Source organism: Podarcis filfolensis (genome assembly GCF_964270895.1).
Source record: "Podarcis filfolensis genome assembly, chromosome: 13".
Taxonomy (NCBI): Eukaryota; Metazoa; Chordata; class Lepidosauria; order Squamata; family Lacertidae; genus Podarcis; species Podarcis filfolensis.
Window position 1 is genome coordinate 28,483,167 of NC_139615.1, and position 25,252 is coordinate 28,508,418.

The 25,252-nt window shown below is 45.5% G+C and overlaps 1 protein-coding gene across 4 annotated transcripts in view; it reads left to right on the plus strand.

Annotated features, from left to right (window-relative positions):
• Positions 1 to 25,252, plus strand: part of RARA (retinoic acid receptor alpha) — a 188,310-nt gene that overhangs the window by 119,543 nt on the left and 43,515 nt on the right. The window contains exons 1-2 of one of the 4 annotated variants that reach the window (XM_083583145.1): positions 9,403 to 9,903; positions 11,237 to 11,333. The exons of 2 other annotated variants lie outside the window; for them this stretch is intronic. In XM_083583145.1, the coding sequence (XP_083439271.1) occupies positions 9,667 to 9,903; positions 11,237 to 11,333 (334 nt within the window). In that variant the 5' untranslated portion in view covers positions 9,403 to 9,666. Of the gene's footprint in view, positions 1 to 9,402; positions 9,904 to 10,560; positions 11,334 to 25,252 lie in introns of those variants that run through there. One more of the 4 variants, XM_083583148.1, reaches the window with a different exon arrangement.

Below are 25,252 nucleotides of genomic sequence, written 5' to 3' on the forward strand. Positions count from 1 at the left end.
AAAGGTGCCACTCACTGTCATGCGCTAAAATGCCCTTGAAGTACCTTTCCTTAGATTAATGTGAGCCCTTGTGTGGAAGCAGTCCCGCTGTCCCTTCTCATTTGGGAAACTTTTGCAATAGTTGTCCAACTCCATCATCATAATTTTTCATAATTTCTATAACCCTTTCCATATATAATTCTTATTTTTGTATTCACCCTGTGCAGTAGGTTAGGCTAAGGGTTCGTTGCTTGTCCATAGGGCTACCCTATGTGTCTTATAATTAAGGTGGGGTTTGAGGTGGGCTTTTCAAGGTCCTAAACCCAGGGCTTCTGTCTCCTACTCAACCAGCCCCCTCAACACACCTTCTTGAGCAGTGAGTTGGAACTAGCCATTTGTGGGACATGTCTGTCTAGAAGACACAGCTACAGCAGTGTCACAACCACCTTGCTGACCTGGGTTATATAGATGTTGTGGTGCTGATGCGACCACATTGTGCCACTTTCCCCAACCTGAGTGTGGCCTGCTGTACCTGTGTAGCAAAGTGATGCAGTAGAGGGAACTACACCACTTTGGCTTGCAGGCGAAGGCTAAAGTGCCATATGATAATTAACTCCCCGCAAGTAGAAAGCTAACACGCCAGGGAGAGTGTTTCTAGCCTAGCCTACTTCCTGCTTTGCTAATTTCACGCTTGCAAGGCTCTGCCAAGTTCAGCTTCCAGTGACTGTGCATGCTCAAGCTTCATGCACAGAAGGAATGATTTTTTTTATAAGACTGTTCAAAATCCCATCCCACCCCCCACCCCGTAGTTGGGCAGGTGGTATGAGACCGCTGGATTGGACAGGTCAGGTATAAAGGCTTTCTGCCCTTGCTTTGCCAATAGATTAGTACCTTTTGCCTGCTGTGGTTCAGATTCCTAGCTTTTGTTCGAGGAACTGACCTTGGTCCCAAGGCGAAAGTCCACATCCTCCATCATCCCTAGCTAACAGGACCAGTGGGATGATGGGAATTGTAGTCCCAAAACATCTGGAGGGCTGAGTTTGGGGGTGCCTGCTCCAGGTCATTAACCCATTTCCTAAATACAGTAGACTGGATTCATAGCAAGTTAGCCATGTTCTACTTCCATTGAAATTGCCAAGGCTTAGGTCAGTCATGACTCTTGTTCCATGAATTTCAGTGACTGACTTGCACTTGTTCCAACCCAGTACAGTGGTACCTTGGTTCTCAAACGCCTTGGTTCTCAAACGCTTTGGTTCTCAAACTCCGAAAACCCAGAAGTAAGTGATGTGGTTTTCGAATGTTTTTTGGAAGCTGAACATCCAATGAGGCTGTCAGCTATTGTTTCCGGGGCACCTGCACCAATCAGAAGCTGTGCCTTGGCTTTTGAACGTTTCAGAAGTCAAATGGACTTCCGGAACTGATTAAGTTTGGCGCTTTTGTTTTTGCTATTTGTTTTGTGTTTTTGTTTTTGAGGCTTTTTTAATTAATTAGTTTTTGTGACTGTGTGGAACCTTGTTCAGCTACTGATGGATTGATTGATTGATTGTGTGACTGCAGAAATGGATAAAAGCCCCCCATCCAAACAATGACTATCGTCAGTGCAGGTAAGAAAAAAATAATAATTTTAATCATCTACAATACTGTCTTATTTATTTTATAGTACAGTACATTGATTATTGCTTTCATTTTATGGATTAATGGTTTTGTTAGTAAAATTCTTGTTAAATTGCTGTTTTAGGGATTGTTTTTAAAAGTCTGGAATGGATTAATTCGTTTTGCATTACTTTCTATGGGAAAGCACACCTTGGTTCTGGAACCCTTTGGTTTTGGAACGGACTTCTGGAACGGATTAAGTTTGAGAACCAAGGTACCACTGTATTCCCTGTCTCCTGCCCCCTCAGTTAACCAGAGGCAATTGCTACTCAGCTCAGGCAACCAAGTACACCCCTTGTTGCACTCCTGCATTAGCTGTCCTGATGACAACTGCAGAAGGGATAGTAATTAGAAGAGAATGCTCTCTACGTGTTTTCGCTTGTGTGTACCGTACCTCCTCGTTTGTCCTCATGCCTGTTTAAAACGAGGGCAGCCAAGACTAGACACAGTTCAAGATTGAAGCCAAGTCAAGCACCACTCTCCATCCTCTCCTCATTGCTGGTTGGTGTTATGATTACTTAATGCATCTACCAGTGCGTCCCTGGATGCATGCAGGGGGGGGGGCACAAATTCATATGTCTTCACAGTCTCACACATAGGGGAGGATGCAATTTGCGTGCAAGCTGTCTTTGTCTTGCTGGCTCTTGGAGGTGGTGCTGGATGGAAGCACTGGGCTGGGGGTGGAGGAACCAGTAGCCGAAATGGTCTTCCAAGCGAGGCACTTGGTATTCGCCCTTCCTGGGAAGATGGCTGCGTTGGAAGCCGTAGTTAAGACCCTGAATTCCTACTCATTTCAGTGGGGAAATTTAAGCGTGAGCATAGTTCTCTTCCATTGTAAACAAAGGGTCTTAAAAGTGCTTAACTTTGGCTGGACTTTGCCCATCGTTTTAACAGCAGAGCCAGCAGTTAGTAGGTTTCTCAGCATTGCTCGTTTTATTTATTTTCTCTCCTATTTATCTCTTGTCTCATCTTTTCTCATTGTTCCTTCTCCTTTCATATAATCAGCGCGCACACACACACACACACACACACACACCTCTCTTCATTTTGGTATATTCTATTATTTCTCCTCTTCTCACATCTACTTTGCTGTTGTTTTGGCTCTTCTCCTCTTCCTCTTCCTTTCTCTTTTTTTATTTATGTACCCCCCCTCTTTCTCATACATATCTCTGTGTTGTCCTTTTCTCATGCGTATCTTCGCTCTCCTCCCATATTTAATCTCTCTCTCTCTCTGACTTGTGATCTTTCCCCCCTCTTTCTTATGCTCTTTTTCTTTCTTTGTCTTTTCCCTCCCTTTCTCTTTCATCGCAGTCTCTTACTAAATGAGTCAAAACAGACATTTGTCATGTTCCCTACAGGAAGTACTGGGGGCTTTTGTTCGAAAAGCTGCTGGCTAAGCAGAGCCTCTGACTTTCTATTATTATTTAAACAGGCCCCACTGAGCTTTTTTCTCTGGAGCGCATGGAGCGCACACATGCACATGCAAACCGCCAATTCCTGGCAGGGTGGGAGGCGGGTTTGAAAACTCAATCTCTGAAAATAAGATTTCAGTCCCCATCAAATTGCGCATCAGACTCTACACATTTCGAAGGACCAGAGAAGAGCACATATTAAATAGGCATTATTCATTTATCCTTTAAAAATCTGCACTCTTGGTGCCCGTATAGAATTGTAGAGTTAGCAAGGACCACGAGGGTCATCTAGCCCAATCTCCTGCAATGTAGGAATCTTTTGCTCCATGTGGGGCTAGAACCCACAGCCCTGAGATTAAGTGTCATATGCTGTACCAGCTGAGCTCATTATTGACCTTAGGCTGCATCTACACATTCCTGGTGGGGTATTTCCATTGAGGCTATTTAAGGGCAGCACTCTTGATGTTGCACCGTTCACACATGCTGTAAGTACAGGAATACACACACACACACACACAGAGAGAGAGAGAGAGAGAGAGAGAGAGAGAGAGAGAGAGAGAGAGAGAGAGATTGCATTTAGTTAAGTCTTGTAAGGGTAAGAGTTCTCCCTGTCCTCTGATTTTTAGAGGTTTACGAGCCAGGATGGGCCTTACTCTGCGTTCCCATGATGCACGATTAAAGTGAGCAGGTGCATATTCCACTTGAAGTAGAACCCCATGTTAATCATATGTGTGTGTGTGTGTAAAAGCCAATTATTCCATGGCTCAATAGAATTTGTGATGGAAATGAACAAATTGAAGTATTTTAATTGTCTACATTAAGAGTTTAAACTAATGACTTTTTTATGACAGCTAAGAACCTTTTTTAATATACTAGTATAATAGATTTCTAAATCATATTGTAGAATTGCGTATATTATCATTAATTTGATTAATGTAATCAACCTTATTAGTCCCTCCCCCCTTTCCCCACTCTCTTTCTCTCATTTTTTCGGTACTGGATTTAAACAGATATTGTGAGCTCCAATTCTGCTTTTTTTTTTTTCTTTAGAATGTTTTTCCCCCACTGTAATTTTAAATATAAAAGGGAAGGTTCTTTTGGTGAGGGGGGTGGGGATACCCCCCACACCTTGTATGCCTGCTGTTCCTTCACCTTACCTTGTGGGGTGGGGTGCTGTTGTTAAAGCATTTATTAAGCAGAAATATCCCACCATCGCCCCCCCCTGCAGTGAACATGGCCTCGGTCCCTCACCTGAAATTAATGTGCTGATTTGGAAATCCAAGGTCCAGTGGAACCCTTCAGACTCCTTTGACTAGAGATGCATTTGGGGCTCAAAATGCAGGCTTATTTCACTGTTTCCAGTGCTAAGAAAAAAAGTGGATAAGGAGCCCTTTCAAAACATCCAGGGGGCAAGGGGGGGGGGAGAGGGTTTTGAATGTATTTTATAGTGGGTGGGGGTTGATCCCTGACCTTATCACCTTTTTAAGGGTCTTTTTTGAGAAGGGATGACAGGGCTTTCAAAGGCTTGAATTGCTCCCTATTTATTTACCTGTTACTGTTTTACCAGAATGGCATTGTCCTGTCAGAGACAGAAAATAGCACCAAAGTGCCCTCTTCCCAGGCATTTTCTTAACAGTGCTTACCATAAACAGCAGCAACCCCCCCCAAAACCCGGGTTGTATATCTCATGCAAGCACTTCTCTCTTGAAAGAAGATTGGGGGTTGGGGGGAGGGGAATGTGTTGGAAGGGGGGAGATCTCAAGCCTTGAAGGTTTGATTAGAAAGAGTTTGGGGGGGGTTGTGTTTGTGTGTGGGTATGTGCTTGCCGCACATTTGTAGGGCTGTTTATAAGTGCTTCCACATTGCATCAAGTAGCTTTTGACAGAAAGCCCTGGGGAGTCTCCTTATCAGTGATGAGGAATGGCTGTTATTTTCTAGCTGTGTTTTTGTTGTTGTTTAAACATCCAACTTGGGTTTCTTTTGAATTTGAAAGTGATAAGAAAGTGTGATCCTCTTCTATCCAGCCTGCCTCTTGATGCGAATCCCAGAGTTCTTGACAGGATGGCTTAACAGCTGCCCATCATCCTATATAAACCCAATGCTTAATTTCTAGGGGAAATGTATGCTTTTATCCTTGAAAGCCATTCTCAAATTTAGCCATCCCTCTGTTTCCCTGATTCATGGGCGTTCTCTTGTTATTGTTGAGGAAGGTGTACTCTGCGTGTGCTGAGTGGCGTTTTCATCTATTCTATTCTCCTATGAGCCTGGGTTTCACCTTGGCATTTAAAGCAGGGCTGAGCCTTGTTGAGCATGGCACATACATATCAAGGCCTGCATATAGCACTACCCAGAGATACACAGTCAAACATTTGTGGAACGTTTTAGATATATACATGAACCCAAATGGCAGGGACTAAGTCACATGCTGAGAACCTGAATGGGCTACCATAATGGTGGACCATTCAGGGTACCATCATGTGACTTAGTCCCTGTCATGTGATTTGGGGAAGGACTGTTTAGTGGGAGAGCGTCTGCTTTGCATTGAGAAGGTACCAGATTCAGTCCCCAGCATCTCCCAAGTAAGGCTGGGAGAGAACTGTCTGGAATCCTGGAGTCTGTGCAGACAATTGTGAGCCAGATGGACTAATAGTCTGACTTGGTATAAGGCAGCGTCCTCTGTCCCTCTGAGTCTGCAAGCATTTTTAAAATATATATATATATTAGCATATTTTTATTTATATGGAAATTTATACCCTGACCTTCTGGTGCTTACCCACGGCAGCTGACAACAATTAAGGCCAACCGTAAAATATAATAAAATTAAAATGATCAGTGTTTCCCAAACTTGGCTCCCCAGCTGTTTCTGAACTACAGTTCCCATCATCCTTGACCACTGGTCCTGCTAACTAGGGTTGATGGGAGTTGTAGTTCAACAGCCATTGGGAGACCCAGTTTGGGAACCACTGGGTTAGATGATCCTCATGGTCCCATTCAAATTTGCAATTCTATTACTCTGTAAAAGCAAAACTACAATAGAATAAAAAGAGACAAATGTAGATCTTGTTCTGTTCCCTCCATATGCATGGAAATCTAGAGTGAAGGAGATGAATTCCTGAACACATCTTTAAATATGTGCAAGGCAATGCAGGAATCTGTGTGGAAAACATTGGGCTATAATTGGATATGTGATGTTTGGTGGCCTAGATATATATATATACCTCTGAAAACTTTCTATGGGAGGAAAAACTTTCTATGGGAGGATGATGTCGCTTTAGCTTTTGTTCAGGGCCTGATGATAACATTTAGCATTGGAAAGGAGTTGCTCATATTGGCTAAGAAAACCTGATGGGGAGGGGAAAGTTGTCCAAAACACAGGGCTTGGCTCACTTCCTCAAGGCACCTGGGACTATTTTGCTTTCTGTGTTTGCTTGAGCGTTCCACACCTCTTCCTGTGTCATCTGAATTATGTGCCTGATTTGTGAAAGATCCTGTCTTGCAAGCAGTAAGCAAAGGAAATTTGTGTTTCACGGTATTTGGGCCATTTCTGAACAGGTGAATATTTGTGTAGAAGCTGAGGAGTAAAGTACTGGGCGGGTAGAAAATGTAATATATACAGAGCAAAAGTGTTGCACTAATTTAACTCCAGAAGGCTTTCACCTCCTGCTCAGACCACTCTTGTTTGTACAATTCATCTGTGACCCTGGAATGCAAACTTGATCTGCATTCTTCTTTTTCTAGAGAAGACTAGATCAGTGCCTAGTTCTGTGGACAAATCTTCTCTCAAAATCCATGCCAATCATACACAGGGCTGCAAAAACCCTTTGCTGTGAATATCTGAATTCTAAGACAACCTGTCTAAATTGCTCGTATTAAGCACGTTATTATTTTAATTTCTTACTTTGAATAATTTATTTTCCTTAAGCTAGTCGTGGGTGGGAGCAAGGAGCATGCAGGATATCTATCTATCTATCTATCTATCTATCATCTATCTATCTATCTATTGTGTCTGTCCCCTGTAAAGAGGGGCAGGCTGTGGCTCAGGGATAGAGCACTGGTAAAGCTGAAAAATGCCATGGAGAGCCTCTGCTGGTGTAGAAAATGGAATCATGGATTTGTAGAGTTGGAAGGTACCACAAGGGTCATCTAGTCAACCCCTCCTGCAATGCAGGAATATTTTGCCCAATGGGGGGCTCAAACCCACAGCCCTAAGATTACAATTCTCATGCTCTACCAATTGAGCTATTCCATGGTGAGCTAGAGGCAACAGTGATGTGACTTGGCATCATGCAGCTTCCTATGTCCCTGAGCTAAGCCACTGTTTTCATCTTTCCCTTTGGGGAAGATTTTGGGACTGTCTCAAATGTATTTATTTAAGTTCACACACCCTAGAGAATTTTTGACACACGCCCCTCTCCACCCAGTTCCTAGAACAAGGGTCGCCAACTTCTTTGCCCCACTGGGCATATTTGCATGGGTACCATCCTACCCCCCAGCTGCTGAAACCAAGCACACACCTTACACTTTTTCTATGGACTACAGAAGGATGCTTCTTCCAAGCCAGTTTTGCTAGGGAGGTGGGGACCCTGTGGGCTCCAGGGAAGGCCTTGTGGGAGCAAGCCTTCCCTGGAAGTGAAACATCTCAGATCAGAGAAGGGAAACACTCAGGCCTTCAGTGTGCATGCACATAAATGCATGTGCACGAACACTACGGCATCTCTAGAACACAGCATGCTGTCATTTCGCATGCTGCTTCTTTTGGAAGAGTGTGCAGCAAGCAGATGATAACATTATGGGGACAGTTGCGCTTTTCTGGAACAACACACGACCGGATCCAAGCTGTCAGTAGGGAAAATTCTTTCTTGGTTGCCCAAACACCAGATTACTGCGAACTGCTTCCCCTCTTGGTAACTGCCTATCAAGATCCCAAAGGTTGCTCGGTTCGTCTGAGCTGTAGCAGTTCTATTTGGGGCACATGCAGATCTGTGAGATTAAACATTTCTAGGAAGCTTTCAAGTTTTAGTTTCGTTTCAGTGGAAAAAAGTCGGTTCATCAGTTCCCCAGCCTGGTGTCAGAAACCTAGCTATTAAGAAATAATTGAATAGCATACAGCAGGCAGAGGAGGACTTTTGGAAATATGTAATGGTTGTGTGTAGATCTGGCAGCATTCACTGGTGTGAGAATAGGTGTTCGCATGAATGCGCATGCATTAGTGAAATGTTGCAGGTTTTCTGTGCTCACATGTGTTCTTGAACGTGATGTTGCTCTGTGGAGAGCAAACATTTTGCTGTCCTCTGCCCGCAAAGTCGCAAACATGTTTATACAACTCCAAAGCTGCAAGGAGTAGAAACTTGCTACTTCTTTTAAATGAGAAATGTGATTTTCCATAGGGGCTGCTAGAATCTATGCTAGAGGCCACATTCTGCATCCCTGCTCTCTCATGCAGACTTAAAAATTCCTTTTCACTCTTTCGCTTACCTTTCATTCTGGGAGTTCTCGTTTTTGAAGTCTTGCACATTCTAAAATCAGAAGCCAGTGCCAATGAAACAGGTGAACTGATGTCGCATAGTGGTCAGAAGCATGCACTGTGAGCTGGAAATTCCCCCGTTTTAATCTCTGCTCAACTCTAAATCCACTAGGTGTCCTTAGGCAAAAGCAGACTACTATTCTGTACTGTGGGGATAAACATTCTGGCCTAGGTTACAGAATGGTTGTTAGCGAGACACTGTATGTAAATAGTTTGGAGCACATAAAAACAATTACATAAATCCTTTTTGCAAGTGTATTCCCCGTCCCCCTTCTCCTCAAACACCAGCCTGGCAAAGAGACCCGTGTGACTTAAAAGCTTGCTGCTTCATTTCAACCCCTAGCTGGCCTACCTAAAGGCAATTGCTGTCCTCCCTTATTTTGCATTTCCCACTTTGCAGGGCTCAGAGTGGCCACCGAGGCGAGGCGGCTTTCTATCCTGTTTCATTATTCAAAACATTTTCAGCATCAACATTTCCGCAGCACCTCCTAGTTTCTCCAGCGCCTAGTTAGCTGGCAGGTGCTCTGAGGCCAGGTGGGATTTGAACTCGCAGCCTTTGGCAGGTCTGGTGTGTGTGTTTCTGTGTGTGTACGTCTTTTATTCCTTTTATTTCTCCCTGCCTTTCTAATGGGTATGTAAGCAGGCTTTTCTTCCCCTGTCTCTCCGGGCTGGCCCCTTCTCCACAGCCCCCTGGAAAACCGGGCATCTCCGCCTGCGTTGTTGCTGGTGGGTCTGGCTTTTGGCTGTGCGGTGTGGCGGCGGCGGCGGCATGCCGGTGGCAGCCCTTGGCAGGAGGAGAAGAGGAGGAGGAGGAGGAGGAGGGGAGCGCCCCCGTGATGTCACTGGGAAGGAGAAGGCCTGCGAGTGGGTCATTTGGAGGTGAAGCTTTTTTGCAAGGAGAGTTCAGGCGGAGTTCAGCTGCATAACATTACGCAAATGAGGGGCGGCTGGAGGAGCAGCAGAAACCTCCCTTTCGCAGAGGGGTGATGCAGGCAGAAGGGGCCGCCCTGGCCGCTGCCGAGCCACAGCAACCGGGAAAGAGGGGGCTCTCCTCCGGCTTGCCCTCCACTCCAGGGATGGAGAAGGCACACGAGGAGGATGCCGTGGCCGCCGCGCCTTTGTAGCTGGAGACAGCTGCCGGAGAGGCATTTTTCTATGCCTGTCATTTCCCACCCGCTTCCATCCCTCCTCCTCCTCCTCCCCCTTCTCCTCCTCCTCCCCCCCTTCCTTGATTTCATTCATTCATTTTTCTCTCTCCTCCTCCCCTCCCCCTCCTCCCCCAGCCTGCGCTTTTCCGCAGTTAACTGGGGCTGCGCAAGACACAGACCGCGGCAGGTAAGGAAAGAGTTAAGCCAGCTGAGAGGCGACTTTTCGTGTCAGGGAAGATTGTGCGCTGCCTTTAATCTATCAGTCCTGTACATCACTCACACCACGCGACGTGCGCACACGCACACGGCGCCGCTCTCTCTCTTTCTCTTTCTTTCTCTCTCTCTCTTTTTCCCGGGGAGAGAAGAGACCGAGCAAGCAGCTGGAGAAAAATCTTCTTCCATCCAAGGAGACTCGAGGGTTCCAGGCCTCTGGCATCTCCCCAGGCACTGAGAACCTGGCAACACATTTGTACAATTCAGTTCTTCTTATTTTTCTTCCCCCTCCACCCTCTTTCCGTGGAGGGGGGGCGGGAGGACAGAGGTGGAATTTTAATATATGTATATATATAAAACCCATGAGCACAGTTTCTGTGCATTGTGTTCAGTCCTCTTGCCAGACAGGAAAAGCTATTGAATCCTAAGCAGGAAGTCTTACTTATTTTTATTTTATTTTACTTGGGTGGTTGTTTTTTTAGTGCGTGAGTGTGTAACTTTTTCTACCCTTTTTCTGGAAGGAGTTGCTGCAAAAGAATAACCCCCCCTCCTTTTCTCCTCTTTCCTCTGGTTAGTTCTGGAGAAGGAGAGGGGGAGAGAGAGAGAGAGAGAGAGAGAGAGAGAACCATGGAACTGAACAGGAGGAGGATTTGTGACCAAAATGCTCTCTAAGACCAGGGAACCGACTTCTTCAAAGAATACTGCTTTTGGAAAGGCTTGGATTTTATTGTTGTCTTTTTTTGAAAGTAAGAATTCCATTTTTTCTTTTCTGTTTTTTTGGATTTATAAATATGTTTCGGTCTTGAAACGGGAGAAGCATTTCAGACTGGATTGGCCGGCTTGTTTCCCAAGGGATATGCTTGGAATAGAAGATTGAAGACTTGAATATTATCTTTTGGTGTGAGTGTGTATGCGTGTGTGTTCTTTTTTTTTTTAAAAAAAAAACTTTAAGCAAAAACACTGGTGGCCAACTCAGCCTGTTTGGCGGATTCCCCAGCTGCTTTTGGATTCCCTAAATACCTCCCCACTAGGGATCGAGAGAGAGAAAGGGAGAGAGAGAGATCAGAAAACAACCAGACAAACCTCCCCTCATCCCTCTGGATTCATCATCATCACCACTGTAGGATTTTGCTCTTTGGTCTTTCGTAAACCAAACTTTTCCTCTTGCTTCCCTCCTTCCCGTTCCCCCACCAGCCCCCAACCCTCTTACCCTCTTCTTCCGCCTGGAGAAGATGTACGAAAGTGTGGATGTAGCTGGTTTAAACAGCAGTCCTAACCCCTTCTTCATGATGGATTTTTACAACCAGAACCGTGCGTGCTTGATCCAGGACAAAGGACCCGGGAATCCCAGCAACCCTTACAGCACCCCTGTCCGAAACCAGCATTGGAACAGTTCCAACCACTGTACGTATTACGAGATCTCTCCAGGGCCTGAACCAGCTGGGGTGACAAACCGCCCCCCCCCCGTCCATTGCCCTTCTCCCCCCTGTTGGCCAGCTTTTGATCTTATTAAGAAAGATCAGAAGCTGTACCGCGAGTGGTAGTGGGTAGCTGGGTAACATGGACTCTGTGTCACCTTTGAAATTTGAAAGCCTTGGTTTGTTTGTGGACTGTGTCAACCCCCACCCTGTTGTGATAGAGGATGGGGGGGGGGGCTTTAGGATCAAAAGCTGGGACTGCAGTGTGCGTCTAATGTGTATGTGCTGCTGTGCTGCTGCTTTACATTGCATGTTGATATCTTTTTTTTAATATGTGTTTTTTGAGGGAGCCGGGTTCTTCTAAGACGTGGGGCTTCCCCCATCCACGTACTCCCTTGAATGCTTTCAGGTTTTCGCCTTTGGGCTTCCGCTTAATCTGTGGGTGTTGGTAAATATAGCTAATTCTACGTTGGCTGGTTGATTGTGTGCGCCGGTTCTGTGCAAAGGAAAGGAAAGCCGTCATTGCCCATAAGAAAAATTCCCACACACACAGTGAGAGTTTTGCCTTTGGGCAAGGGGACTCCCCCCACCACTTTTTCTTATTTTTTTAAAAAAGAGTGCTGGTGTGTTTCACCCCACCAAGCGTTTGTTGGGGGCTCCTCCCTTACTTTCGGGAAACTCTCGATCACCCAGATCGGAAATATTGTCATCCGCGTTCGGAACAAGGCAAAAACTTCTAATTTGTCTCTGCTCCACATAAACATTTTCGCTTGCTTTCTTCCCTCTCTCTCTCTCTCTTGCTTCTCTCCCCCCCCCCCCCCATATTCCCCAGCGGTGGATAACACAGTCCCATGGCCTATTTAATTTCTTCTATCTGTTGTTAAGCCACTGTTTCTAGGTAACAGTTGGGAATCGCATTTGGATGGGGAGGGGTGTTTTTGTTTTTGTGATTTTGTTTCTGTAAATTTGAGCCGGTTTCTGAAGTGGAAGGAAACACAGCAGAGGTTTGCTGTGTCAAGTAATCCCCCCCTTCTCCTCCCTCCCCTCCACACCCCACCCCTCCAGCTGGGTGTTCAGTTCCCAGCTCCTGATAAGGTCTCTGACAAAATCCAATTAACTAAATAGTACACCAAGCCTTTTTAATCTTTCTATATATACATATGCGAACGGCCTCTCTCTGTTGGGTGAGTGAGTGGGTGGGTGAGCGAACAGAGGGGGGGGGGAGAGAGAATGGTGGCACGGAAAATAGACTGAATTTTGGGTGTGGATCCTTCAGGACCTTTTGCAAAGTGATGCCTTAAAAAAAAAGTGTTGCATCTTCACATCCCCCCAGAATGGACAAGCCTTACTGTAACCACAGTTCATTTTCTGCAAAAATTCTCAATTCCCTGTGTCCTCTCCCCCCCTCCCCAAATCCCTTTCTTGTCCAAGTAAACCTTATTGTTCTTCCTAAACCTCTCCCTAATTGCTATCCCAGGCCCTTCCTGGAGTGTGTGGGTTTCTAATCTGTCTGTGATTTGGATTTGAGTTATGTGCGTTCCCTTCCTCCCTTCCAATTTCTCTCCCTTTAGTTATTTCCCAGAGAATTATGTGTAGGATAGGGTAGGGTTGCTTTTGAAACTGTTGTTTCTGTTGCAAAGGATTGTGGGGAGGGGGCTGGGTCATTGTGCACTCCCATCAGGGAAACGGTGCAGAGGGTGAAATTTGCAGTGATTATTATTATTATTTTAACCCCAAACTGCATACTACTTAGATATACTGTCCTGTCGGTTTGAAACCCAAACTTCAGAGATGGCTGCCTGGGTCTGAAAAGACAAACGTCTCAAACTTTCTCCTAGAGAGCCACCCCGCAAAAACACCATGACTTTCATGACTCCCCTCACTTTTTGCAAAAATTGTGACTTTGATTTAACCCTTAACTCACTTTTAACTTGTCTTCTGCTCTCTTACCTGGAGAGGAGTTAGAGCAAAGAATTGCTAGGATCTTAGGTGGGCATTATTAATAGGGTGGGGGCCAGGCTCACTCTAGTTGCCTTCATCTCTTGCAAACTGGGCAGAGACGAGAATTTGCTCCTCCTCAAAAGTGTGGTGTGGTGTGCACATAAACAACAGGTATGAATAATAAGAGCTTTGGGCATTTACGTACATTCTTTTGGGATCAGTGATTGCAATCAGCAGGAAAGGTAAAGGTTTTACTGGCCTGTGCCAAATCATGCTAAAGGGGGGGGGGGAGGTTCCATTTCTTAATGCTTCCTTGGGAGGGAAGAGGGATTCCACTGGTTGTCCTCTAATGGAGAGCATTCAGGTATGCACCTCCTCTGCTTGCGGTGGAACAGTCCCAAGGGAACACGGGCTGCTTGATTCTGCTGACTTTTCCAACCAGCTCCCAGTAATTCATACACAGCAACCCTGAAATGCAGGCCAACATTATTACTCCCATTTTACAGATGCAAGGCCTAAAACTAAGAGATAGACGCTTGCCACCCATGAGTTCAGGGCTTAGGTGAGATTTGAACTAGGGACATCCCCAGCAACTGATGTGGGACACTGTAGTGTAAAATAATAATAATTCTATTATTTATACCTTGCCCATCTCACTGGGTTCCTCCAGCTACTTTGGGCAGCTTCCAACCCAATAAAAACACAGCAAACACCAGACATAACAAACTTCCTGATACAGGGATGTCTTCAGAAAGTTGTGTAGGTTATATATTCCCTTAACATCTGATGGGAGGGCATTCCACAGGGCGGGTGCCACTACCAAGAAGGCCCCTCTGCCTGGTTCCCTGTAACTTCACTTCTCACAGTGAGAGAACCGCCCACATGAATGCTGTGACATTGTTTTGCATTTATACTTCTGTTCTTGCAAACGTAGATCAAGGCAAAACAAGAATGAGCCTCTTAATCTCAGAGTTGTGGGCTCGAGCCCTATGTTGGGCAAAAGATTCCTGTGTTGCAGGAGGTTGGAGTAGATGACCCTTGTAGTCCCTTCCAACTCTACAGCTCTTTGATTCTATGAATGGGTACAATGTGGTTAGCAAATCCTACAAGGCCCAATGGAAACAGGAAAGAACTACGCTGGTTTGATCTGTTGGTGGCTGAGTTAATATCTCTAAGAAAGGAATCTCCTGAGCGAAATCCAAAGATTTCCATTGCCCCTTCTCAGCACAGTTAGCCAAAGCAAGTCTGTATGTACCTAGCCTGTATGTTGCGTGCCATATGAATATTGACTCTGCTCAAAACATTTATTGCCAGGTCTCTTCCCCACGGAAATATTCCGTGCAGCGACATCACAAAGCTTCTTGCCAACTCTGGTGAAAGACACGCAGAGCTCCCAGGGCAGCTCTGCACTTTCCTGGGGGCTGCTGGCTTGCAGATGTGGCCCATGTCTGGGTAGATGCACGCAGCAAAGAAATTACCAGTTTCTGCATAGGGTGCTGTCACAGGGAAGATTGTCTTTTTGTGTTATGCTGTGGGGGTGTAGAGAGCGATCATCGTTTGAACCTGCCCTGAGATATTGGATGAATATTGGATAAGGATGAATACTCCAGTAGCTAACTGTGTGCAGTATTTTTAGTTTGCATGGTCTTTATGCTGCTGCTGCCGCCGTCGCCATGGACAAATGGTAGTTAGGGAATTGCTCCTTCCAGCAAGAGGACGTGGTTTGGAGCCCACTTCTAGCGTGACTTAGTGGCCTGTGGACAGAATTATGGGATTGGGAGGTTAGGGTTCACATCTCTGCACAGCTGCAGGCCCAGGTCACTGTCCCTCTTCCTCCTAGGCTATCCTATTTATCTCTGTTTGTGTGTTTGCGCCATGAGCTGTGTTTGTATTGAATCACTGAGGCGGAGATGTGATTGTGTTTGAGTGTGTTAGATAACACAGACTCATAACAAGGTTGATATGAGGATAAAACGGAATAATCCCCCGTGAGCCACCCAGAAGACCTTGGTGGAAGGGCAGGGTACGAATGCAGATAATAAATAACATTTGCAGCCATCCTCCCCTTTCATCACGTAGGAAAGCCTCTGTTCCTGTTTTATGCATATTTTGTAATTTCTTTATTGAAAAATAAAAAGTACATAAGGGCAAGTGCGCAGAGTAAGATAAGACTTCTTTTTGTGTGCGTGTGTGTCTTACCTTACTCTGTTCCTGTTTTATAAATGAAGAACTGGGGCACAGCTAAGGATCAGCTTCACTATAATGCAGGGACGAGGAATCTGTTCTTGGCATCTGCCTGTCTTGAGAGACAGTGGAGTGCCTCCTCTCTGGGGCACAAGCCCTCCAGATATTGTGGGTCTCCAACCCTAACAACTCCAGCCAGTATGGCCAATAATCGGGGCTCATGGGAGCAACATGTCCAGCAACATGTGGAAGGATACAGGTGAGCCTTTGGCCAAGGTGGAGCCTGAGCTCAGTTTCCTCCGTGAACCAAGCCCATCCGACTAACCACTGTCTCATGCTTACACTGAGAGATCAGTCCATGCGCTGTTTCCTGCCCCACTGCAAAGTTGAGAAGATAGGGTTTTAATCTAGGAAGTGGCTTCTCTCTGCTCCTACGTCCGCATGTTTCGTGTTGAGAACCCTTGCACTGTAGTTGCCATGTCTTTAAGGGCAGTTCCATGCTTGAAAAGGCCCATCCTTCCAATTCCAGGTGGGTGCCACACCATAGAAGAAACTGAGGCCCTCCATGGCTCCGTTCTGCGCTTCCAAGTCCCTTTTATTTCAGCCACCATTTTCAAAACTTCGATGTGGATAGGCTCGCCTGGAGCCGAGAGCAAACTGGAGCAAATGTGCATGCGTGCACACCAAGAGAATAACAGGAGCGCACACACAAAGAAACCCAAGGAGCAGGAAAACACACACACACGCGCGCGCGCACACACACACACACACACACACACAATGAGGAATGTGCAAACAGAGGAACATATGTCTGGATAAGAACATATAGCTGAAAAGCCACACCCTCGAGCAGCTTGCAAAGCAGCTAAGCGGAGAATGGCAGCCACAATAAAATGCAGAATCCAACACGCTCAAACATAGTCACATTTCTGCCGTGATGATTCAACACAAAGTAAATACATGGCTAATGTTGCATCTCCACACACACACACACACAGACGAAAGCTCTACACTGCTGTATCCCTTTCCTTTGAACACAGAGGGCACAGGACAAGAGAAAATGCAGATGCACAGAATAGTTCTGTGTGTGTGTGTGTGTGTGTGGTGATGGAGGGGGGAAGAGAGGCAGGAAAGAGGAATTTAAGGGCCAATATCCGGCTGCTGCTTACCATCAATGTCTGAAATTCCTAGCTGGCTTTTCTCTCCCCTCCCGCCCCCCACCTTTTTCTCAAAAGACTCTCCCTCCCTCCCTCTGTCTCCACCCACCCAACTCCTGTTGTTCTCCAAAGGGACTTGGCCACATCCATCACACAGCCTGGTCTACCTGTATTTCAAGCAAACCTGACATCCACTGGGATCCTGCAGCTCAGTAGCTTCCTGGGGTGTTCCCTGTGAACAATATTTTGCCTTCAATCCACATAGGGGCTCATTAAAGCTTTTAGGAGCTACTTTGTGAGTAGCTGCTCTTCCCCCCACCCCATACCTTGGGGAACCCCCCTCCCCTTCAGTGCATCCACCTTTCCTTTTGTTGGGGAGTTCTCTTTCCTCCCCACATTTCTTCAGATTCTGGTTTGTTTCCTGGGTCGTTAAGTCTCTTCTCTCCGCTGCTTACCTTCTCCTGGCGGACCAGGAGGGTTTACCCCCTCTTGGGGATAATTTGCTTTGCTGTTTCCATGCCCTGGCACCCCCGCCTGCTGTTTGTTTTGGAATGGGGGGAAAAACCCACATACAATGAAAACAGCTTTCAGAATCTCCGATATTATAAGGTGTTTGTGTCCGAATAGGTTCTAGGGGTGCTTATGTAGAATGTCAGGCTTGTCAGGGTGTGTTGTGTTGATACCTTCATCCCCAGCCCTCCCTCCAAAACCCAGCTGGCTGCTTCCTTTTGGGAATCTGCATGCTTGGCTTTCATCCTTTTTCTTTTCTGGTCCCTGCCTTCTGGAGGGGGGGCAGGGAGGAGGATGGGATCGTCAGCAGGGGAGAGCTGCAGAACCGGAAGTCAGGGATGTCTGCAAAGGGGTTATTTATAGCTGAGGCTGGCTTTCCTGGAGCTTTGAGTGGCGCAGAAGGGAAATCTCTGGCAATTCCGTATGGCTCGCAAGGGAAATCCTTTTGGCGTAGATTTAAATGGGAGAGGGTGTTCTGCATCACCAAAAGAGGCGGCGGGCTCCTTCGGAAGCCTTGCGGACTTGTTTTCCAGGCTGGCCCTGGTTTTCCTTTTCTTTTCTCTCCACCCCCCCTTTTTTTGTTTGTTTGCAAGAGGGCACCTTGTGTTTAAAAGCACGTCCACCAAGGGCTAGAAAATATGCCAGATTTTTAAAGAGACAGCACCCATTTTCCCCTGTGTACAGGCAGCTTAAGACTCCAGGGTTTTTACCAGACCAGTTCATCACCCCAACATTTGAATAGGAAAGACATTTATTTATGCAGTTCCACATAACTTTATAGACCACACCAACACATACACCATAGCCCCACAGGTACAGATGAGTTCAGATGAGGCCATGGTCCAAGGAGACCAGAATTCCGCAACTCAAATAAGCTTTGTGCTTTAAGCAGATTCGGCATAATGCATTATGTTTACAGAGATGAAATTGTGAGGCATGAACCAATCATCAATAGGGCTGGAAGGCATGGAGATATAGGGCTGTTGTAATGTCAGTAATAGGGCAAAGGAAGTGCACAGGTAACCAAAGCATAAATTCTTGGATAGCTTAGTTGGTTAGAGTGTGGTGCTGATAACGCCAAGGTTGCAGGTTCGATCCCTGTATGGGACAGCTACATATTCCTGCATTGCAGGGGGTTGGACTAGATGATTCACAGGGTCCCTTTCAACTCTGATTCTATGATTCTTTCAGCCCCTGTGTTCTGAAATTTTACTGCACATCTCCAAGCTTATTTCCAAAGTCATGAGGACTAGAATTTAGTTGTGTTAAATCTGGTCCCATATCTCAGGTTCTATAATTTATGCGGTTTTTTTTGAGTAAGTCCATGTCTTCGATGGTGAAATAAAACACATTGACTACAGCTACAGTTCAGATTCTGAAGATATGGGTTCAAATCCTTTCTCAGATACATTCCTGCGCTCTTGCTAGTAACTTTGTCTGTAAGGAGCGAGTCAGATAATCATCTTTTCCCAAAGGGCGTTAATTTTTGCGGTTACTGAGGGGTTGGGACTAAATGGAATTAGTTTGTCTGTCTAACAAGCAATTGATTCTCCAGCCAGCGCTTACTGGGTGAGCTGTGACAATATGACCAGGAGTCTTGAACTGAAATCATAGCTGAGCTATGAAACCAAAGGGAGAGCGATGACATATCATCAGTGGTAGAATTGGGCAGAGTCAAACAACTATGGAGTTTCAAGGGAAGATTATGGAGTTCTGGCAAAATGTTTCATTTGCATTCCTCATAAGGTATAATTATCTCAGCCTCAGTTCCTTCAGCCATAAAAAATGGGCACATTAAATAACCACTTCATAGGATAGTTGTGAGAGATGGACTAAGATAAAAACTGCAAATGGAAATTGTAATAGGAGTAAGCCCTGTTCCTTTTAGCAGAATTGACTTATGCATAATGACTTAATAATAATAATAATACAGTGGATCCTCTAGTTACGTACCGCTCTGGATATGTAACTTTCAGGTTATGAACGTGGCAAACCCAGAAGTGTATACTTCCGGGTTTCGCTGCGCACGCATCCGCAGAATCGCTCTATTGGGCCGCGTGTGTGTGCAGAAGCAGCATCTCTGCCGACGGACTTTTTGGGTTGCAAAATTTAATTCGTATCCGGAAGATCCACTGTAATGGTAGTAAAAATATAATAATAATAATTTATTTAATTCTTTTTATCACCTGTTTTTTTAGAAACAGCACAATATAAGCCACAATAATACAAAATTAAAGATCAACTACCAAGGAAATAAATAGCCTTAAAAAAAGAAAGAAATGTCTGCAGGATAGTGTGGCTATTACAATGCAGGGATCAAAGACTGACCCAGTTCACATGTCACAGTAAACCATAGTTAATGGTTTGCTGTGAGTGTAGTGATTGCTCCCACTCCTTTCCTGATGGAAGTGGGATCAACAAACCACAATTCCTGGCTTATTGTTCTGTCCAAACCAGATATGGTTGCCTTTTGACTGTAGGTTTGAACATGTGGCAATTGTTTTCAAAGCCAATCTAGCTCAGCTAATTGATTTTTATCAGTGTGGGAAACTTCCAAAGCATATTTGAGAGGGCGCCATGTAAGTTGAGCATTTCTGAGAAAAATTAAAACATGTTTACTATTATAGATTTTTTTTTTAAAAGCTGTCCAACACAGATATAAAAGAAGAAGAAGAAATATAGTTGGGCAAATAAATTTTACATCAAGTTGTAGAATGTTATTATAATTTATTCTATTGAGGATATAGATGAACTCTTGAGTAAAACGGAATTGCCAGAAATATGAGAAGATGATAAACAAGAACTGGATCTTCCAGTTTCTGAACAAGAAGCAATTGAAGCTGTTAAGATTTTGAAAATTAATAAGGCACCAGATCTTGCGTCACTTCAGAATAACGCAGAAAGATTTATAATATATTAGCCTGCCAATTAACTGATGTTTTCCCAGAATATACTACAAAGGACAGGATATTGAACACATGGTAGAGTTTGTGTTTTTCTTAATTCTGGGGGAAAACCTTAATCAGATGAGTCACGTCAACTTACATCCTTGCTCAATATCATACAGTGGTTTAGTGGTACGTTTTGAAGTGCAGGAGCTTATCATGTCAACTCCCATAGCTACACCCCTAAGGAGAGTCCAATTATTCAGCCTCGGGAGAGTTGGGTGATCTCAGGACACTCACTGTCTGAGCCTCACATACCTAACAATGGGATCATATGCAAGGCCAGACCCGTCCTCCAATTCCCCAAGCTTACAGCACTGTCAAATACTGCTCCAGTAGATGATGTCATTGCTCCTCATGTGAAAAAAAACAACTGGAGTTGTGCTCCTCCTCATTCCTGCTCCACTACACCACTGTTGATTTTATAAAATGTTGATGTCCATGTTAAAACTGCTCAGTGGAATTATATCTTAAGTATGGACATAGAAACCAATCAGGCTTTTTGAAGGGGAGGAAACTAACCCATAGCAAAAGGTTTTGAACATTATTATTTACAGATGGCAATAATAATAAAGCTGTGTTACGTTTTACTGGTGCTGAGAAAAGGCCTTGGATAAGGTGGAATGGACATTTTTATCGAGGGCCTTGATCTTAGTCGGCATCAGACCATATACAAGTAAAGGAATCCATCTGATTTGCAAGGTACCCAGTGCAAAAGTTATACCATCAGATAAAATCACATTACCATACGGGACTAAGGAGGCCCTTCCATAGTCTTCACTCTTGTAATAGAGGGGGCTCCCTGGTGCAGCTTTTAGCAGGAAAGTTGGGTTGCAAGTCAACCAAAGACAGGCTAAAATAACATAGTTTGCATAAATGGTTTGTGCTAGGAATAGCCTGTCCTCCAGTCATGGCAGATTGCCAGAAAGCTTGGCCATGTGGTCAGGGATGATGGGAGTTGTAGTCCAGTATAGCTGGAAAGTACCACATAGGCTACCCCTGTTGTTTATGTAAAAAGAAAGGCAAGATTCCCTTCCACGTCTAGTGGTTTTCACATGGTCTGGCAGTTCCCATACAGTGGTACCTCTGGTTACGAACTTAATTTGTTCCAGAGGTCCGTTCTTAACCTGAAACCATTCTTAACCTGAGGTACTACTTTAGCTAATGGGGCCTCCCGCCACCAGCACATGATTTCTGTTCTCATCCTGGGGCAAAGTTCTTAACCTGAGGTACTACTTCCAGGTTAGCGGAGTCTGTAACCCGAAGTGTTTGTAACCCGAGGTACCACTGAACTGACAATCATTTATCGCGGTCCAGAGTTGCAGGAGAGTGCTGGATTTCATCTCACTGCACCAGAATGCTCCCAAGAATATGGGCTCTGGCAATTTGTGCTCTTGTCCCAGAATTCTCTGCCATGATAGGAATTCCTCTGCAGGCAAATCCACGTGGAAAGGTCCCGGTTGGGCTGAGAGTAGAAAGTTTGTAAATCGCAGGAAGTCCTCCCTAGCAGCATCCTATCCCTCAAGGCCATCTTCTGTAACCTAAAACAAATCCTCACTTTGATAACGAACAAAGCTCATTGTCTCTGGAGTTAATTTTTTGCTCTTATCCTCCTGTGGTTTGACTAGATCAGTGGCCAAGGTGGTTTGTTTTAATAACTTGAGAAAGTTTTGGGGGTGAGAACGTGAGCTTCGGTTAGTGCTCCCAACCCCTTCCGCCTCCACGAAATGTTTTAACTACCATACTTGAGGACTGGTGTGGGAAGCAAAAGGGAATTCTCCCCAGCAGCTTTGAAGTAATTAAGGACTTTGGGGTGGGTGGGGTGATCTTTTAGCTGTTTTCTTGCAAAGGGAGGGTCTGTGAGAAATGGTCGGTAGGGGTGTGATAGATTATGGGGTTTTTAAATCAAAGTTAGGAGGGCTTCTGCAGAGGTGGGGGTGGCAAGAAGGCTGGGCAAACTTGGGTGCCCTCCAGGTGTGGGGTGGCCGTTGTCCCCTGCAGTTGAACCCAGATTTTCAGCTTTCCATTGCTAAGTGAAGTCAAATTTAAAATGCACATTTAAAACAACATATTACTCTCATGTTTCTGTGATAAAGTGGCCTGCTCCTACATTTCAGTGTTTTACTTCACTTCTCATGCCACAAAAAAATCAGATTTTTTTTAAAAAAATCCTGTGGTCACCAGTGCTGGCAGGTAGGACTGGAAGGGTGCAGTTGACTAGAGTGTAGAAGAAGAAGAAGAAGAAGAAGAAGAAGAAGAAGAAGAAGAAGAGTAGTAGTTTGGATTTGATATCCCGCCTTTCACTCCCTTTAAGGAGTCTCAAAGCGGCTAACATTCTCCTTTCCCTTCCTCCCCCACAACAAACACTCTGTGAGGTTAGTGGGACTGAGAGACTTCAGAGAAGTGTGACTAGCCCAAGGTCACCAGCAGCTGCATGTGGAGGAGCGGAGACGCGAACCCGGTTCCCCAGATTACGAGACTACCGCTCTTAACCACTGCACCACACTGGCTTTGTAACAAAACAAAACCTTGTTCTAACTATTAAACAGGTAATGCTTGGCCTTGAGTTGTACCACTTCAGGCTGCAGGTATGGGAGCTCCCATTCCCTAGTAGTGTTCCGTGAAAAAGATTCCCCGCATGTAGAAAAGTAGTCTGTCAGGCTTGGCCAAAATCCTTCTGACTGAAATCCTGGCACTATTCAGGCATTTGCATGAGTGCACGTGGACTAAAGGTACCCAATACGCCTGTGTGTGTCTGCTTCAGAGTTTCCCCGCATTGAGGGGGAAGATCTGAAGGGCACATACTAAGCAAAATGCACTTCAAATCTCCTTTCGGATCTTCACTCTCAAAGCAGGAAAGTCTGACGCAGAGCCAGCGTTCATGGGGATGTTGTGGTGTGGGTGGGCACCCCACACATATTCACCCCAGATGCCACCAGATGCCATCTTGAAATGATTCAGATGACACAAATTTATCACCACAGTAAGAACTAAAGGCTGAGAGTCAAATCCCCCCCCCCCCCCATTTTGGGTCATGGCTCCGCTAGGCCTTTGGGAAGTAAACACTAGCTCACAAGGTTCATGTGAAGATGAAAAGAAACAACACACATGTTGCTCTGAGAGGAAGTCTTTTGGTAGGAGGCTGGTATGCAAAACGCGGCCAGGTTGCAAAGGAAGAGCCTTCTGGGTCTGTCTAGCTTGCCTGCGAAATCTGGAGAACTTCTTACATCTGAAACACCCCTGACTGTTCCTTCCCGTGGCAAGTGTTTTGCTCCAGCACTGGATTACTTTTATATATTTTTCACTTCACAGTTTAGCCTTAAGTCTGTTCCACCTTGCCCCATGTAATTTAAACCTATGGCTGCTTGGTCAAATGCCAGTGTGAAAGCTGGATGGTTGTTCCATCCTCTCTATTGAAATCTAGAGCTGTTGTGGCTGCTTGTATGTGTGTTAGGTTTGGGGGGGGGCAGAGGCTACTCTACAATTATGTATGAACATGTAGGGGGACCTTCTGGTGGTTCAAACACTTTGAGAATTGAAGTTACAGGGAACCAGGCAGAAGAGGGCCTTCTCAGTAGTGGCACCCTCCCTGTGGAAGACATCTGAAGGCAGCCCTGTATAGGAAAGTTATTAATGTTTGTTTTATTATGTTTTTGTATATGCTGGAAGCTGCCCAAAGTGGCTGGGGGGGGGTAACCCAGTTAGATGGGCGGGGTACAAATACTAACACTATCATCATCATTATCATCATCATCTAGCTGTAGAAACTATTTTAACTTCAAGAGCAACAAGCAGCAGTCTCTAGTTTGAATGTAATAGGAAGCCAAGGCTTTTTCATCTCACTCATAGAATAGATTCGTAGATTAACAGAAGTTGGAAGGGACCCCGAAGGCCATCTGTCTATTCCACCTCCCAGCAACCCAGGACTCTTTTGCCCAACATGGGACTGGAACCCACAACACTGAGATTAATAGTTTCATGCTCTACCAAGTGAGCTAGCCTCCCTTAACAAGGGGGGAAACAAAGTGCGAGTGATTGGACAGCATTTGACTTATTGCCATGTGCAAATGTAGCAATTGCCTGTGTATTTGCGCATACACACACACACACACACAATATTTTTGAATGCCCACAATCCACAGGTTCAGTTCTGCATGTCGACAGCGTACCACCCAGTGCAATATGCTTCTCTGGGGTGAGCACCTTGACAGCTGTCTGCACTGAAATGTAAAAGTGAGGACTGTTCCGTTTTTCAAATGCTTTTAGGTGGATGGATGGTGACCAGGCGAAAAGTCCCCGCACCGTTTCATTACGAGGAAATTAAAAGCGCTATTTGTAAGGGAGCAAATTCTCTCTTTGGGACCTGTGGGCTGGCTATTAAAGAAAGGCAGCTTGTTTGCATGTTGGATGGCTCTGTGGGGAAGTGTGAGGAGGCGCTTCACCAAATTGATGGGATGTAATAAGGTTGCTGGTGTCTGCCCTCCACACCCCCTTAGGTCTGTGGTGGGAAATCTGGTGTGATGAAGCTTCATCAGTTTGGAAGCTGTTGGACAGCTGATTTAGAGCTTAGAGAGTAAGCAGTTCTAGAGGTATCCCCAAATCCTATCATCTTGTGAGTGTGCGTGTGTTGGGGAGGGTGGAGAGTTAATCACTTTTGCATTGGTCATACAGTAGCATAGTGGAACCCTCCTCTCTCTCTTTCATTTACTGTCTCCCCCAGGGCGGAGGAAGGGGGTGCAGTGGGTGTGGGCTGCCCCGGGTGTCACCACTGAGGGGGGTGACAAAATGCTGGGTGGCACTCACCACGGGGCCTGCAGCACACCAGTGCCACTCGCCTCTCCTGGGAGATAGGCAGACTCCAGATGCCCTGCGGTGTGCCCCGCCCCTATGGGTGGCTTGTCCCCGCCCCTGGGCGCGCCGCCCCAGGCACCCGAGCCGCTTCCTCCACCGCTGGTCTCCCCAATCCACACTCCCCTGTTCAGGTTTGTACCGGTTGCCCTGGTTTGTTTGTTTTTTTTAAAACATTTTCAGCCCAGTTATAGCCATGCTTATGCAGAAGAAAGCAAAACTTATTTCAGTTAGGAATGACTCCCAAGTTTAGGATTTGAGGCATTAGACTGCTATCCTCTCTTGGTGGAAGTGTTCATTTTTAGATATCCCATGTTTCT